Genomic DNA, 14,463 nt, shown 5'->3' with positions numbered 1-14,463 from the left:
TGAGCCACTATACCTGGCCAACATAACTGTTTTCTAAAGAGATATAAATTGGGGTTACAGTTGTGAGTTTTGGGCCATGTAACTTGTCCCTCAAAACTGCCGTAGAATTAAGGATCGCAGAACACGGAATGAGTGCAACTTTATTTGTAAAGTTATCTGTTTCTTTAATAATTTAAAAATATTTTCCCAGCTAAATTATTGAGCCAACTCTTTTCCTCTTTTTTTTAAGTGGAAAAAAGAAAAAAAGACAAAGGCAACACCTGACCAGTGCACGTGTGGGAAAGAGTTGCTTAGCGTGCTTTTGTAAGGTGGTATCGTTCATTTGATTCTGTAGGATTCACTTTGTTGAGGTTTCCAGAATCCTGTAGCGTTAGGTTGTATCCTACAACTTTAGACTGCATTAGTAATAACACACTTTTCTTGGCTGTGAGTGTCTCTTTTTCTAACATGAGGATTAGGAAGTTCTCAATTATGCTAATAGCTGAGTCTATGAGAAAATATGCTAAAGTGTTTCTGGTTATGTCTCTGATCCGTTTGACACAAAAGCTTGGGAATTTTTTTTCTCAGAATCTTTTTAAAAATTTTATTGTGTATATTTATGTTATGAGATACATATAGGTAGTACAGTGGTTACTGTACTTTAGTAGGTTAATGTATCTAACATCTGACATAGTTACTATTTTTTTGTGACAAGGGCAGCTAAAATATACTTATATAACTGGAGGACATTATAGTAAGTGAAATAAGCCAGACAGAAAAATCCTGCATGATTTCACCTAGATGTGGAGTGTCAAAAAACACCAGCTCAAATACACGCAGATAGAGAATGAAACAGTGGTCCCCAGGGGTGAGGGTTAAGGGGGGGGAGGCAGGGAGATTAAGTCAAAAGATGCAAATAGCAGATACCTACAGTGAGCAAGTCTAGATCTCAGGTACAACTGTGAAGACTTAGGTTAATACAATCATATTGTTCTAATAGCTTGAGTTTTTTTAAGAGATTTCTTTTCCTTAATCATTTCATATTTTCATTTTATGGCCCCAGATACAATCATCTGGTTTGTCTGGTTTTATAAATTGATAAACCAAAGGGCAGAAATATTTTATTTTATATTTCTATAATTCTTTTCTTTTCTTTTTTTTTTTTTTTTTGCAGTTTTTGGCCGAGGCTGGGTTTGAACCTGCCACTTCCAGCATATGAGGCCAGTGCCCTACTCCTTTGAGCCACGGGCTCCACCCTCTGTAATTCTTTTTAATGTTACTGCTTAAATTTATTTTTAAATATATGACTATTTTTACTTTGAATATTCATAGAGATACATATATACATGGAGAATTTTCCATGTCCATTTTTCCGTTTGCTCTTTTTTACTCTTCCTCATCCTTTCTGAACTTCTGAATGGTATTCTCCATAGAATGGATTGAGCATATATCTCTTACCATTTCCCTTTTGTAGATATGGAGATTTATATTTTCTTTTCCTTCCTTCTCTCCTCCCTCCAGTATTACAAATAACAATACTGTGAATACTCTCATGCCCATTTTTGTGCCATGTTGAAATACACGCATAGGCTTTAAAATTTGTCTTTAGTGCTGTATGTGGTGGCCTGTACTTGGTAGTCTCAGCTACTTGGAGGTTGAGATGGGAGGATCACTTGAGCCCAGGAGTTCAAATCTTAGCCTGGGCACCATAGCTAGACTTTTTTGTGTGTCTTAAAAAAAATTTAAAAAATATACAAACAGGCTCGGAGCCTGTGGCTCAAGCGGCTAAGGCGCCAGCCACATACACCTGAGCTGGCAGGTTTGAATCCAGCCCGGTCCCTCCAAACAACAATGACAGCTGCAACCAAAAAATAGCCAGGCATTGTGGTGGGCGCCTGTAGTCCCAGCTACTTGAGAGATGGAGGCAGGAGAATGGCTTGAGCCTAGGAGCTGGAGGTTGCTGTGAGCTGTGATGTCACAGCACTCTACCCAGGGCAACAGCTTGAGGCTCTGTCTCAAAAAAAAAAAAAAAAAAAATACAGACAATCTAGAATTGTCTCTCACCCTCACCTGACTCATCCTATCCCTCATTTCTTGCTTCTGCTGCATGCTAGTTGGTTTTTTTTTTTTTTTTATTTAATCATAGCTGTGTACATTAGTGCCATCAAGGGGTACAATGTGCTGGTTTCATATACAATATGAAATATTTTCATCAAACTGTTTAATATAGCCTTCATGGCATTTTCTTAGTTATTGTATGAAGACATTTGCATTCTGCATTTAGTAAGTTTCACCTGTACCCATTCTAAGATGCACCGTAGGTGTGGCCCCACCAATTATGCTAGTTGGTTTCTTAAGAACTGTTTTAGAGTAGGCCATGTTAGGTTTTTGAAATCAGAACTTCCCTGGTGGTCTTGATTACTTTATAGAAAGACTCTTCCCTGACATAGTCCACATAATAGTTGATTATTGTCACAAACATGTGGGAGAAGCAGTAAGACTAATGTGGAAGCATTGTAGTGTAGTGGCTAAGAGCACAGCTTTCTGGTGACATCCCTTACTCTTGGTATCACTGACCTTGAGCAAGTTCTTTAACCTCTTTCAGTTTTCTTGTGCACATGAATAGGTTTCTCACCCCAATGATGTTATACATTCTATGGTTTAGGGTTATTGTAAGGGTTAAGTTAGAACATACAGAGTTCATAGGGTATAAGTGCTCCATAAATGTTAGGTAACAACAGGAAGGTACATGTCCATTTACCTTTATGAATGACTGAGTGGTAGGTTCTGCTGGTGCTTGTATTACATTTTGAGTAATTAATTAATTGAGTAATTAATTATATTAAGAAAAGGTCTCCATAAATAGAAAAATATGTTCTATTCCAAACTTACATTTATCAAAAGTACTTAGGTCTAGCTATGACTTTTCTGCTTATTTTTATAATTAAAAATACTTTTTAATAGTTTGAAATGGGTCTCAGGAATGGAATCTTTTTTTTTTTTTTTTTTTTTAAGAGAGAGTTTGAAATGGGTCTCAGGAATGGAATCTTTTTTTTTTTTTAAGAGACAGAGTCTCACTTTTTACCCTTGGTAGCGTGCTGTGGTGTCACAACTCACAGCAACCTCTACCTCTTGGGCTTAGACGATTCCCTTGCCTCAGCTTCCCACCACAATGCCTGGCAATTTTTTGTTGCAGTTTGGCTGGGGCTGGGTTAGAACCTGCCACCCTCAGTATATGGGGCTGGCGCCCTACTCACTGAGCCCCAGGCGCCACCCAGGAATAGAATCTTAATAAGGCTCAACTTTAAATGTTTTAACTTAAGTTTCTTCTGTATTCCCTTAGGATTTTGTTCAAAGATTAGTCTTCTTCATGTTGTTTTAGTCTTTTAGGTGTTTTTATATGGAAGCACTTAGTATTTGTGAAATGGAACTAACTTGTCACTCCTGGAAGTCCTCATCATTACTCTTTTCCTTTTTCATTTCCTTTTTTCTTTTTCTTTTTTTTTTTTTTATTGAGACAGTCTCACTCTTGTCACCTTGGGTAGAGCGTGGTACATCACAGCTCACAGCAACCTCAAACCCTTGGGCTCAGAGAGGGGTCCTCTCGCCTCAGCCTCTTGAGTAGCTGGGACTACAGATGCCTACCATAACACCCTGCTAGTTTTTCTATGTTTTTAGTAAACATGGGTCTTGCTCTTGCTCACACTGGTCTCAAACTTCTGAGCTCAAGGCAATCCACCTGCCTTGGCCTCTCAGAGTGCTAGGATTACAGGTATGAGCCACTGTGCCCAGCCTCTTTTCCTTTAAAAAAAAAAAAAAATATATATATATATATATTTATATATTTATATATATTTATATATACACACACACACACACATATATATATTCTTACCACTACTCTTTAAAATTCCCATATTAGTCCCTGAATTTTTTCATTTTTTATTTTTTTGAGACAGAGCCTCCAGCTATTGCCCTGGGTAGATTGCTGTGGCATCACAGCTCACAGCAACCTCCAGCTCCTGGGCTCAAGCGATTCTCCTGTCTCCATATCCCAAGTAGCTGGGACTACAAGTGCCCGCCACAACACCCGGCTACTTTTTGGTTGCAGCTGTCGTTGTTTGGCGGGACCGGGCTGGATTCAAACCCGCCAGCTCAGGTGTATGTGGCTGGCGCCTTAGCTGCTTGAGCCACAGGCGCTGAGCCTAGTCCCTGAATTTTTTAACTGTTACAAAAATATACAAAAATGATTTTGCAGTTAAAATGTGCTATGATGGGAATAGTTAGAGAGCATTTGATTCCTCCTTGTATTTTATATGGATGTTTTCAGGTCCATTTTTGGTATGAGCCTAATGTTTTCCAAAAATGTTCATGAGAAATACAAATTTTTAAAAATGATTTTTTTTTTTTTTTTTGAGATTGAGTCTCACAGTGGCTATTCGTTGGTGCTATCACAGTGCACTATAGCCTTGATCTCCTGGGCTCAGGCTCAGCCTCTGGAGTAGCTGGGACTACAGGTTTGTGCCGCCAGCAAAATACATAAATTTTAAATGGAATTTATATATTGAGACATATAGCAGTAATTAGACATTATTGTTTATGGAGACGATCAAGATTTTGATTATCTCTAATCTGAAAAACAAATGATCATGCATAACAAAGCCAACCTTCCTCCAGTTTATGTTTGTTTGAGTGCTCCTAATTTGGTATTTTTAAAATAATACATTTATATATGAAATATCAGAAATTTGGGCCAATCACGATGGCTCATGTCTGTAATCCTAGCACTCTGGGAGGCTGAGGCGGGTGGATTGCCTAAACACAGGAGTTTGAGACCAGCCTGAGCCAGAGCGAGACCTTGTCTCTTAAAACATAAAAAAGCCAGGCGTTGTGGCAGGCCATTGTAGTCCTAGCAACTTGGGAGACTGAGGCAAGAGAATCGTATAAGCACAAGAGTTACAGGTTGCTGTGAGCTTTGACGCCACATCACTCTACTGAGGGCGACAAAGTGAGACTCTGTCTCAAAAAAAAAAAAAAAGAAAGAAATTTGGCCAGGCATTATAAGAAAACAACTTAATACAGTATTTTTTACAGATGTTGAAATAGTACTCAATAAAGATAATGTGATCCATTTTATTTTTGCTGTTTCAGATTATATATGAACAGGAAGGGGTATATATTCACTCATCTTGTGGAAAGACCAATGACCAAGACAGCTTGATTTCAGGAATATTACGTGTTTTAGAAAAGGTAAGTGTCTAGTAAGTTATTATTTTAAATAATAGTTTATGGTAGCAATTCATCTTGGGGAATTATCAGAAAGTTTGAATTTCATGTGTAAACTACAGTTATGCAATTGAATAGTAGTTGTAAATTTAACATGGAAATGATATTAGAAATAAAAAGCATGCTCAATTTATGATGGTGTTGCATCCTGATAAACCTATCGTAGATTGAAGATATTGAAAGTTGAAAATGCATTTAACAGTTCTAACCTACACACCACAATAGCTTAGCCTAGCCTACCTTAAATGTACTCAGAACACTTAGCCTGTAGGTAGGTAAAATCATCCAACATAGTTTATTTTATAATAAAGTGTTTACTATTCCATGTAATTCATTGAATTGAATACTGTACAGGAAGTGAAAAACAGATATTTGTATGGGTACTCTATGTACAGTTTATGCTGAATGTGTATTGCTTTTGCAAGAAATTACAAGAAATTACAAGTTGAACTGTTGTAAGTTGAGGATTGTCTGTATTTAGGTAAGCCAGTAAAATGATGTAGAATGTTTTAAAACTTGTGTATAAGTTACCGTAATACAAAAATTTTCATAATGTAAAGTAGGCAGAATTTAAAAATCTACACATTTATTGTTAAACAGTGGTTCACATTTTTCGGTGTATTTAAAATGCTAGTATTTAAGGAGCTAAAATTTTATTTTGGGGCTCAGGGAATATAAGTAGTTAAAGTAACTTACTGCTCAATACTGAATATAACTCATAATTTCCTTCTCTAGGATGCTGAAGTAATTGTGGACTGGAGACCACTGGATGATGCATTGGATTCTTCTAGTATTTTCTATGCTGGAAAGGTATTTAAGAAAAAAATTGTGACATAAGGGAATGCCATTTTTTTTTGAGGGGGGGAATGCCATTTTTAAAATAATTTATTTAAATGTATTTATGTGCCATAAAGTTCATCCCTTTAGGTGTATAATTCAGTGTTTTTTAGTATATTTGCAGAGTTCTTCAGCCTTCACTGGTTATCTAATTTTATGTTAATTTTTTTTTGTTTCAGATTAATACAAGGCTACAAACAATTAGGTTACATTGTTTGCATTTGTTTGGTAAAGTCCAAGTTGTAGTTGAGCCCTTCACCCAGCTGGTATTTAATTTTAGAACATTTTCAACCCTCCAAAAGAATCTCTAATAGTCACCTCTCATTTGTACGTACTGCCAGTAACTGGCAGCCACTAATCTACTTTCTGTCTCTGAGGGTTTGCTTCTTTTGGACATTTCTTTTAAGTAGAATCATGGTCTTTTGTGACTGGCTTCTCTTGTTTTGCATCATGTTTTCAAGTTCATTTGTGTTACAGCACTTTTTTTTTTTTTTTTTTCTGCCTCAAGTTTATTTGTACAAATAGCACAGGAGGACCCCAGCCCCATACAGACAGCAGCCTAGAGGTCACACCAGTCCTTTTGTCCTCATGGCAGATAGGTGCCTCTACTCTGGAGCCTTCGTGGGGGCCTGGGCACCTTTGGGAGCCTGAGCTGGAACTGAAGCTGGAGCTGCAGATGAAGCAGCAGATTGGGCCTTTGTCTGATGCTTGGCCTTAGCCTTTGGCCTGCAGAGCCTGCGACCCTTGGCAATGCGTGCATGAGCACGCTTCCCAAGCTTGGGGTGGGCGATGTAGGCAAGTCAACTGAATTTACGGCTGGCACCCTTTGGAATCTTGGTTTTAACCTCTTGGGCTTTATAAGGGCCTTTATAGCTTCAGCACGTGCACTCACGGCCTTGGCATTGTTGGCCTGCATCTTCTTTAGGCCCTTCTTGTTGTGCTTCTTGGCAAAGCGCATGTTGCTCAGGAACTTGGGATCTACCCCCTTAAGAGATTCATATCTTTGTGATCGGGGTTTCTTGATGCCATTTCTGTGCCATTTTCGAGACTGGTTGTGTGTGGTGTGGTTCTTGGACTTGGCCATGTCTGCACTGCAACCCGCGATGGCCGAAGTGCCTATGACCGGAAGAGAAAAGCCACTTTTTTTTTTTTTCTGAATAATATTGCATTTATGGATATAGCACGGTTTTATTCATTAATTGATGGACATTTGGGTTGTTTTTACTTTGGAGCTAATATAAAAAATGCTGGTGTGATATTTCTGTGCAAGTGTTTGTGTGGACAAGGTTTTATTTCTCTTGAGTGTATCTACCTAAGTGTGGAATGATTGGGTCCTATAACTGTATGTTTAACATTTGGAGAACTGCCAGACTTTTCCAGAGCACCTGCCCTGTTTTACACTCCCACCAGCAATATAAGTATGTGAGGATTTCAATTTCTCCACATTCTCATCCATATTTGTTAGTCTTTTTAATTTTAGTAAGTTGTATTAGTTTCTGAGGGCTGCTCTAAGAAAGCACTGCAGACTGGATGACTTAGAACAATAGTTATTGATAGTCTCACAGTTCTGGCGCTAGAAGTTAGAAATAGAGGTATCTAAAAAAAAAAAAAAAAAAAGAAATAGAGGTATCTGTCAGCAGGATTGGTTCTTTCTGAGTGTTGTGAGAGAGAATCTGTTCTTTGTCTCTCTGCTAGCTTCTGGTGGCCTCAAGTGTTCCTTGGTTTGTAGACGATGACCTCCTTGTGTTTTTATATCGTCTTGCTTTTGTGCATATCTGTCTCTGTGTTAAGATTTCCCCTTTTTTAGGCAGCACCTGTGGCTCAACGGCGCTGGTCCCATATACTGGAGTGGCGGTTTCAAACCCTGCCTAGGCCAAAAACTTCAAAAAAAACAAAGTTTACCCTTTTTTGAGACAGGATTTCGCCTTGTTGCCCAGGCTAGAGTGCAGTGGCATCATCATAGATCACTCTGACTTCACAAACTTCTGGGCTCAAGTGATTCTCCTGCCTCAGCCTCACAAGTAACTGGGACCCCAGGTGCATGCTACGACACCTGGCTGATTGCTTAAAGTTTTTTTGTGGAGACAGAGTCTTGCTATGTTGCTTAGGCTGGCTCCAACTCCTAGCCTCAAGCTGTCCTTCCTCCTCAGCCTTCCAAAGTGTTAGAGGTGTAGCTACTACACCTGGCTGGTTTCCCTTTTTTGTAAGGACACTAGTCATACTGAATGGATTCATCCTAATAACCTTATTTTAGCTTGATTACTTCTGTTAAGATCTTATTTCTAAACAAGGTCACATTCTGAGATACTACAGGTTTTGACTTTATCATTTTGGAGAAAGGGGCACAGCACAATTTAATCTGTATCTGAAGTATGTCATTTGGTTTTGATTTATAGTTTCCTGGAGTAATGATGTTAAACATGTTTTCATGAGTTCATTTTCCCTATGTATATAGTTGTCACTCAGAATCTGTGGGGAATCAGGCCCCAGACCCCTCCCGCCTTGGATATCAGTATCGGGATGCTCAGGTTCCGTGTATGATATGGCGTAGTGTTTATGTATAACTTATGTGCGTTCTCCTATATACTTTTAATCATCTCTAGAGTACTTAAAATAGTTAGCACAATGTCTACACTTCATTCAATTCTGTGTAGTACCTGGTGTGTGGCAAATTCAGTTTTGCTTTTTAGAACTTCATGGAATTTTTTCTTCCAAATATTTTAGATCTATGGTTGGTTGTGTCCATGGTATGGAACACAAAGATACGCAGGACTGTGTCTTCTTTGGAGAAATGCCTGGTCTAAATTCTTTGTCCATGTGGTTATTTGTCTTTTTATTGTTGAATTGTGAGAATTCTTTATATATTCTAAGACATGAGTCTCTTATCAGATATGTAATTTTCAAACACATTTTTTTTCCCATTCTGGGCTGTTGTCTTTTTCTTTTTTCGAGACAGGTGTGTTGCCTGTCTCACTGTGTTGCCCAGGCTGTAGTGCTGTGGCATCAGCCTAGTTTACATCAACCTTAAACTCCTGGGCTTAAGCATTTCTCCTCCCTCAACCTCCCAAGTGAGTTGGGACTACAGACACCTGCCACTATGCCTGGCTCATTTTTCTACTTTTAGTAGAGATGAGGTCTGGCTTTTGCTCAGCTGGTCTTGAACTCCTTCAGCTTGAGTAGATCTTCTTACCTCTACCTCCCCAGAGTGCTAAGATTACAGGTGTAAGTCACTGCACCCAGCCCTCTTTTCCTTTCTTAATGGTGTCCTTCAAAGCACAAATGGTTTTAATTTTGTTGGAGTCCCAGTTTATTTTTTCCCTTTGGTTGTTTGTGCTTTTGGTATCGTTTCCAGGAAACCATCGCTTAACCTAAGGTTAGGAAGATATACTGCTGTTTTTTTCTAAGCATTTTACAGTTTTAGTTCTTTTAGATCTGTGATCCGTTTTGAGTTAATTTTTGTATATGGTGTGAGGTAGGGAATACTGTTTAATAATGGAAACATTTTTATTAAATGGTTGTATTTTTAATTCAATTACACTTTTGTTCTTCCATCTCTGTTTAATATTTTTCTTCATTTTTAATAAAAGATTTTATTTACAAAATTTATTCTGATTCAAATTATATATTTTCCTGTGTAAGTCCTATAAGTTTTAGAAGACTGATTATGGAAAACAGAGGTGTTCTCAGTTTCCACCAGTTTTCTATCCCCTGAAGCATTAACAGTTACACTTTGTAGGTATTTCTCTTATTAGCTATAGGTCTATGTCTAAATAACATTATTCTAATGCTACCTTTTCTTTTTCTTTTTTTTTTTTTTTACAATATGCTTATTATTTATTGACTTCTTACCCTGGAAGATAGTGATTTAGCTCTATTTTATCTCTAAATCACCTTGAAATTCTTAGTTATCTATATTTCTTCTCAAGATATTTAAACAATAGATTATCTTTTTTTCCCATGTTTTTTAGAGATTTTTTTCCTCCCAAAGCTTTCTGTCTCATAAGCTTATTCTGGAACTAATGCTGTCTTGGTTTGGTATGCAGCAGTTATCCCAGGTAGGTTCCCCCCCAGCCCCTTTCCCATTTTTTATATATATATACACATATATATATATATTTTTTTTTTTTGAGACAGAGTCTCACTTTGGTACAGTATGTGCATCATTAGCTCACAGCAACCTCAAACTCTTGGACTCAAGTGATTCTCCTGACTCAGCCTCCCTAGTAGCTGGGATGATAGGTGCCTGCCACAGTGCCTGGCTATTTTTAGAGATGGGGTCTTGCTCTTGCTCAGGCTGGTCTCAAACTCCTGAGCTCAGGCAATTCACCCACCTTGGCTTCTCAGAGACCTAGGATTACAGATGTGAGCCACTGGGCCTGGCCTCTCTTTCCCATATTTCATACCCATGTCCTGTATCCTATGCTGACCTCTATTTTGGTATATTTCCTTTTTTTGGTTTGTTTCCTAGAAGACCCCCTCCCCCCACTTTAAAGAGTTTTCTGGGCTTATTATCTAATCGCCTGGCTGGCAAGCAGTTATAGCTTAAAAGTAAATTTTCCTGCAGATGTTTTTAAAGTTTGCTCTAGCCTTGTTTAGTTTTCTTTATTGATGTTAAGTGTAATATATTCCTGGTCCTTTTTTGTTTTACCTCTCTAGAGGCTTTTATGGTTGCCTCTTTGTTTTTAGTTTTCTGTACGTTTTGGTAATGTGCCTTTGTGGTCTTTTTTATCCATTGTACTGGGTACTTGGACTCTTAACATTAAAATGTGTGCCTTTTTAGGAAATTTTGTCAACTTTTGTCTTCTTTTGCCTTTTTTATTTTTGCTCTGTTTTTAATTTCCAAGACATCTGTCTTATTCTAAGTGTCCCCAACCCCCTTTATAAAAAATAACATTCTGTTCTTTGTGTTGTAATATCTCTTCTTTTTTCTGAGGCGCTTAAAGATAACCTTTCAGATATTTTCATCTCCTATGTTGTCCATTTCCTGTTTTTTCCCCTTTTGTTTCATTTGGACTTTTGTCTTTTGTACAGACACCTGGCTTTGGTGTTTGGTGATGTGTGTACAGTGCAGAGCTTATATCCTTCTTAGGTACTTGGCTAAGCGTTTCTTTGAGGAATCCCTAATGTCAAAATCCAGGTCTTTTTGGACTAGTCAGATTTGAGTAGAAACCTACAGATTCTAGTCCAGAAAGGGTAAGCTTTGATGCTAGTATTCTGGCAACTGAGTGGAGGAAAAGATCTGGGAATCTTGCCAACTTCATTATATATGTTGACTTTCATTTAATTATACTGTTTTCAGTGTATTTATCATTCCTCTGTTCAATTAGTTTTCTTTTAATTCAAGAATTAATTCTTTTTCTTCTGTTCTTGAGAAGACAAATGGAAGAAAAAGTATCCAGTGTACTCAGCCCTACTATGAAACTGATTTATTAGCTTTCATATGAAAGGGAGGATAGGGTAGGGGAGAGGATGGGTGGAGGGAGGGTGATTGGTGGGACCACACCTATGGTTCATCTTAGAAGAGTACATGTGAAACTTACTAAATGTAGACTATAAATGTCTTAACACAATAATTAAGAAAATGCCATGAAGACTATGTTAACCTGAAAATATTGATTGAAATATTTTGATAGTTTGAAATAGTTTGATGAAAATATTTCAAATTGTCTATAAAACCAGCACATTGTACCCCCTGACTGCAATAATGTACACAGCTATGATTTAATAAAAAAGAATTATTTTATTTTGTTTTACCTTTTATTCATGTTACCTCATTAATAAAACTCCAGCCTTCTGAAGATGGAAGATGGAGGTTGGAGGGAAATGGGTGAGGTGGGGTGGTTGTGGAGGTGCTTCTTAGCTTCCCTTACAGTACTGATAGGGGGGTTGGTAGGGATAGTGGTGGGTACTTTCTACAGAATTGAGCAAAAGAGGGAGAGCTCCCCGAGAAATGACATTTAGGGATGACCTGAAAGAAGAAAACCTCCACTTTACAATTTCATTTGTTCACTTTTCACCCCTATTTTTCAGGCTGTTTCCATTTCTTATTTCTTATGCCTTTAAAATACCTTGTTTCTACTAACCAGTTTTCTTTTTTAAAAAAGACTTAGACTAGAAATACATGAGTACATTCTTTTGTAGAGCCTTTCCCTCACCTGTCCTTGTTCAGTATATATCTTTTCAGATCTTTATCAGTCCATATTTTAATCTCTAAGTTTGTGTGTGGAAAGACCTAGTTTTCCTCTGTGTGGAGGAAATCAAATTGCATATGATATCTTTAATTACTATACTACACATACTGTTTTATAACTTTTTTGTTGTATTCGTCATTATATATTGGATATATACAATTTTTTAAATATATATCAGTCTTTAAATTAGTGCCTAGTATTTTGTAGTTACTCCTTAGTTTATTGATACATATTAGGATATTTCTAGTTTTTTGCTATTACAAATAATGCTGCAATGGAAATTTTTTTTTTTAGACAGAGTTTTACTATGTTGCCCTCAGTAGAGTGCTGTGGTGTCACAGCTCACAGCAACCTCAACTCTTTGGCTTAATTGATTCTCTTGCCTCAGCCTCCCAAATAGCTGACACTATAGGTGCCCGCCACAATGCCCAGCTATTTTTTTGTTGCAGTTTGGCCGGGGCTGGCTTCGAACCTGCCACCCTTGGTATATGGGGCCAGCGCCCTACTCACTGAGCCATAGGTGCTGCCCTGCAATGGAAATTTTTATATATACCTTTTTGTTTACATGTGTTTTTCTCTAGGGTAGATGATGAAAAGAGACTTGCTATGGTTGTTAAACATGTATATTTTAAATTTTAATAAATGTGGCTGAATTGCCCTCCAGAAGTCAACCGTATAAGCACTGTCAGTCAACAGTAGAGATAGTTTAGTTCCCCATACTGTCTTCCATAGTTGATACTATCTTTGTTTAATTGGAGAAAAAAACAGGAATCTTATTTTAACTTGCTTTTTTGGTGACTGAAGTTGGCATCTCTCTGGATGTTCTTCACTTTATATTTCTTCTTTGACTTCTGTTCATTCCTTTTGCTTCTTTTTCTATTTTAGTATGTCTGTTTCTAAAGAAATTGGTAGGAGTTGTTTTGTAGTTTAGATTTTTTTTTGCCTTTTATGTATATTAGAAATGTTTTCTCTAAGTCTTGTTTAATATACATATGGCATCTTCTGTTGTGTACAAGTTACAACAGAACTTCTTTTTGATTTAGTAAAATTATTAATACTGCATATTAGGATTTTGCTTTTATTCTCTTTAAAATCGGAAGTTCTATAAAACTATAGATTTGTTGCTTTTAGCTAATTTTTATTTTTTTAAATAGAGACAGAGTCTCACTCTCTTGTCCAGGCTAGAGTGCAGTGGCATCAACTGCAACCTCAAACTCCTGGGCTCAGTCTTCCTGCTTCAGTTTCCCAAAGTACTGGGATTACAGGCATGAGCCCCTGTATCCGGTGGCTTTTGGCTAATTTTGATGGTAAGAAAATATGCAACCAATAATGGCTTAAGTAAATAGCCACTATTGGCCGTTTTCCTAAGATAACAAAGTCTGCAGGTTGCAGATTTTTTGCAGTGATTCTCCTTTTCTCTGTGGTCATAAAATAGGTGCCATGTTTTTAGGCATCATGGCTACATTCAAAGCAGGAAAATGCAGTAAAGAGATGAAAGCAAAAGCATTTCCAGAAGCTCTGAATTGATGTCTGCTTACATTTCATTAGCAGACTGAACTGCAAGGGAATCTGGGCAAGCTTTTCTTTTTTTTTTTTTTGGTAATGATGATCAAGGGAGAAAAGGATAGGAAATAGTGTTTGATTTTCCCACCAGTGATGTCGTCTACAGTCTAATGAACTTAATTTACACAGAAGCTGAGAAGACAGTATGGATTGAAATTAAATTCTAGTTTTAGACTTTAAATATTTTATATGTTATAATTATTTTAGGACTCCAGTTCAGTTGTAGAATGGACCCAGGCCCCAAAAGAAAGACCTCATCGAGGATCGGAACATCTGAACAGTTACGAAGCAGAGTGGGACATGGTTAATACAGTTTCATTTAAAAAGAAACCACATACCAATGGAGGTATGAATTAAATCTTTTGAAAGCTTAAACTGATTTTCTATGATGTAATATACAAATAAAAGTGCAAAGAAAATTCTTTAATGCTCCTCAGTGGAAGAAGGATATTTGGTGCATTGATTAATATGTATAATTCATATTTTAGTTTATATTCCTTTTTCTGTTTTTTTGTTGCTTCAAAAAAGCATTTAAAAATACTCGTTCCATTTTGTATTTATAAATGGCAGAAAGTAGAAACTCTTGATAAAAATTCTTTCAAGGAAG

At 37.2% G+C, this 14,463-nt stretch overlaps 1 protein-coding gene and 1 pseudogene across 8 annotated transcripts in view; one reads left to right on the top strand and one right to left on the bottom strand.

Annotated features, from left to right (window-relative positions):
* Positions 1 to 14,463, top strand: part of TBC1D15 (TBC1 domain family member 15) — an 80,354-nt gene that overhangs the window by 26,867 nt on the left and 39,024 nt on the right. For 6 of the 7 annotated variants that reach the window (XM_053583652.1, XM_053583651.1, XM_053583653.1 and 3 more), the window contains exons 2-4: positions 5,131 to 5,229; positions 6,001 to 6,075; positions 14,064 to 14,202. In XM_053583652.1, the coding sequence (XP_053439627.1) occupies positions 5,131 to 5,229; positions 6,001 to 6,075; positions 14,064 to 14,202 (313 nt within the window). Of the gene's footprint in view, positions 1 to 283; positions 309 to 5,130; positions 5,230 to 6,000; positions 6,076 to 14,063; positions 14,203 to 14,463 lie in introns of those variants that run through there. The other variant, XM_053583656.1, reaches the window with a different exon arrangement.
* Positions 6,606 to 7,188, bottom strand: LOC128581203 (60S ribosomal protein L29-like; annotated as a pseudogene). Its single transcript, XR_008378778.1, has one exon. The product of XR_008378778.1 is annotated as a 60S ribosomal protein L29-like (transcript).

This window comes from Nycticebus coucang, chromosome 3 (genome assembly GCF_027406575.1).
Source record: "Nycticebus coucang isolate mNycCou1 chromosome 3, mNycCou1.pri, whole genome shotgun sequence".
Taxonomy (NCBI): Eukaryota; Metazoa; Chordata; class Mammalia; order Primates; family Lorisidae; genus Nycticebus; species Nycticebus coucang.
Note: the sequence above shows the minus strand (reverse complement) of the source record. Positions and strands in the feature narration are given on the sequence as shown.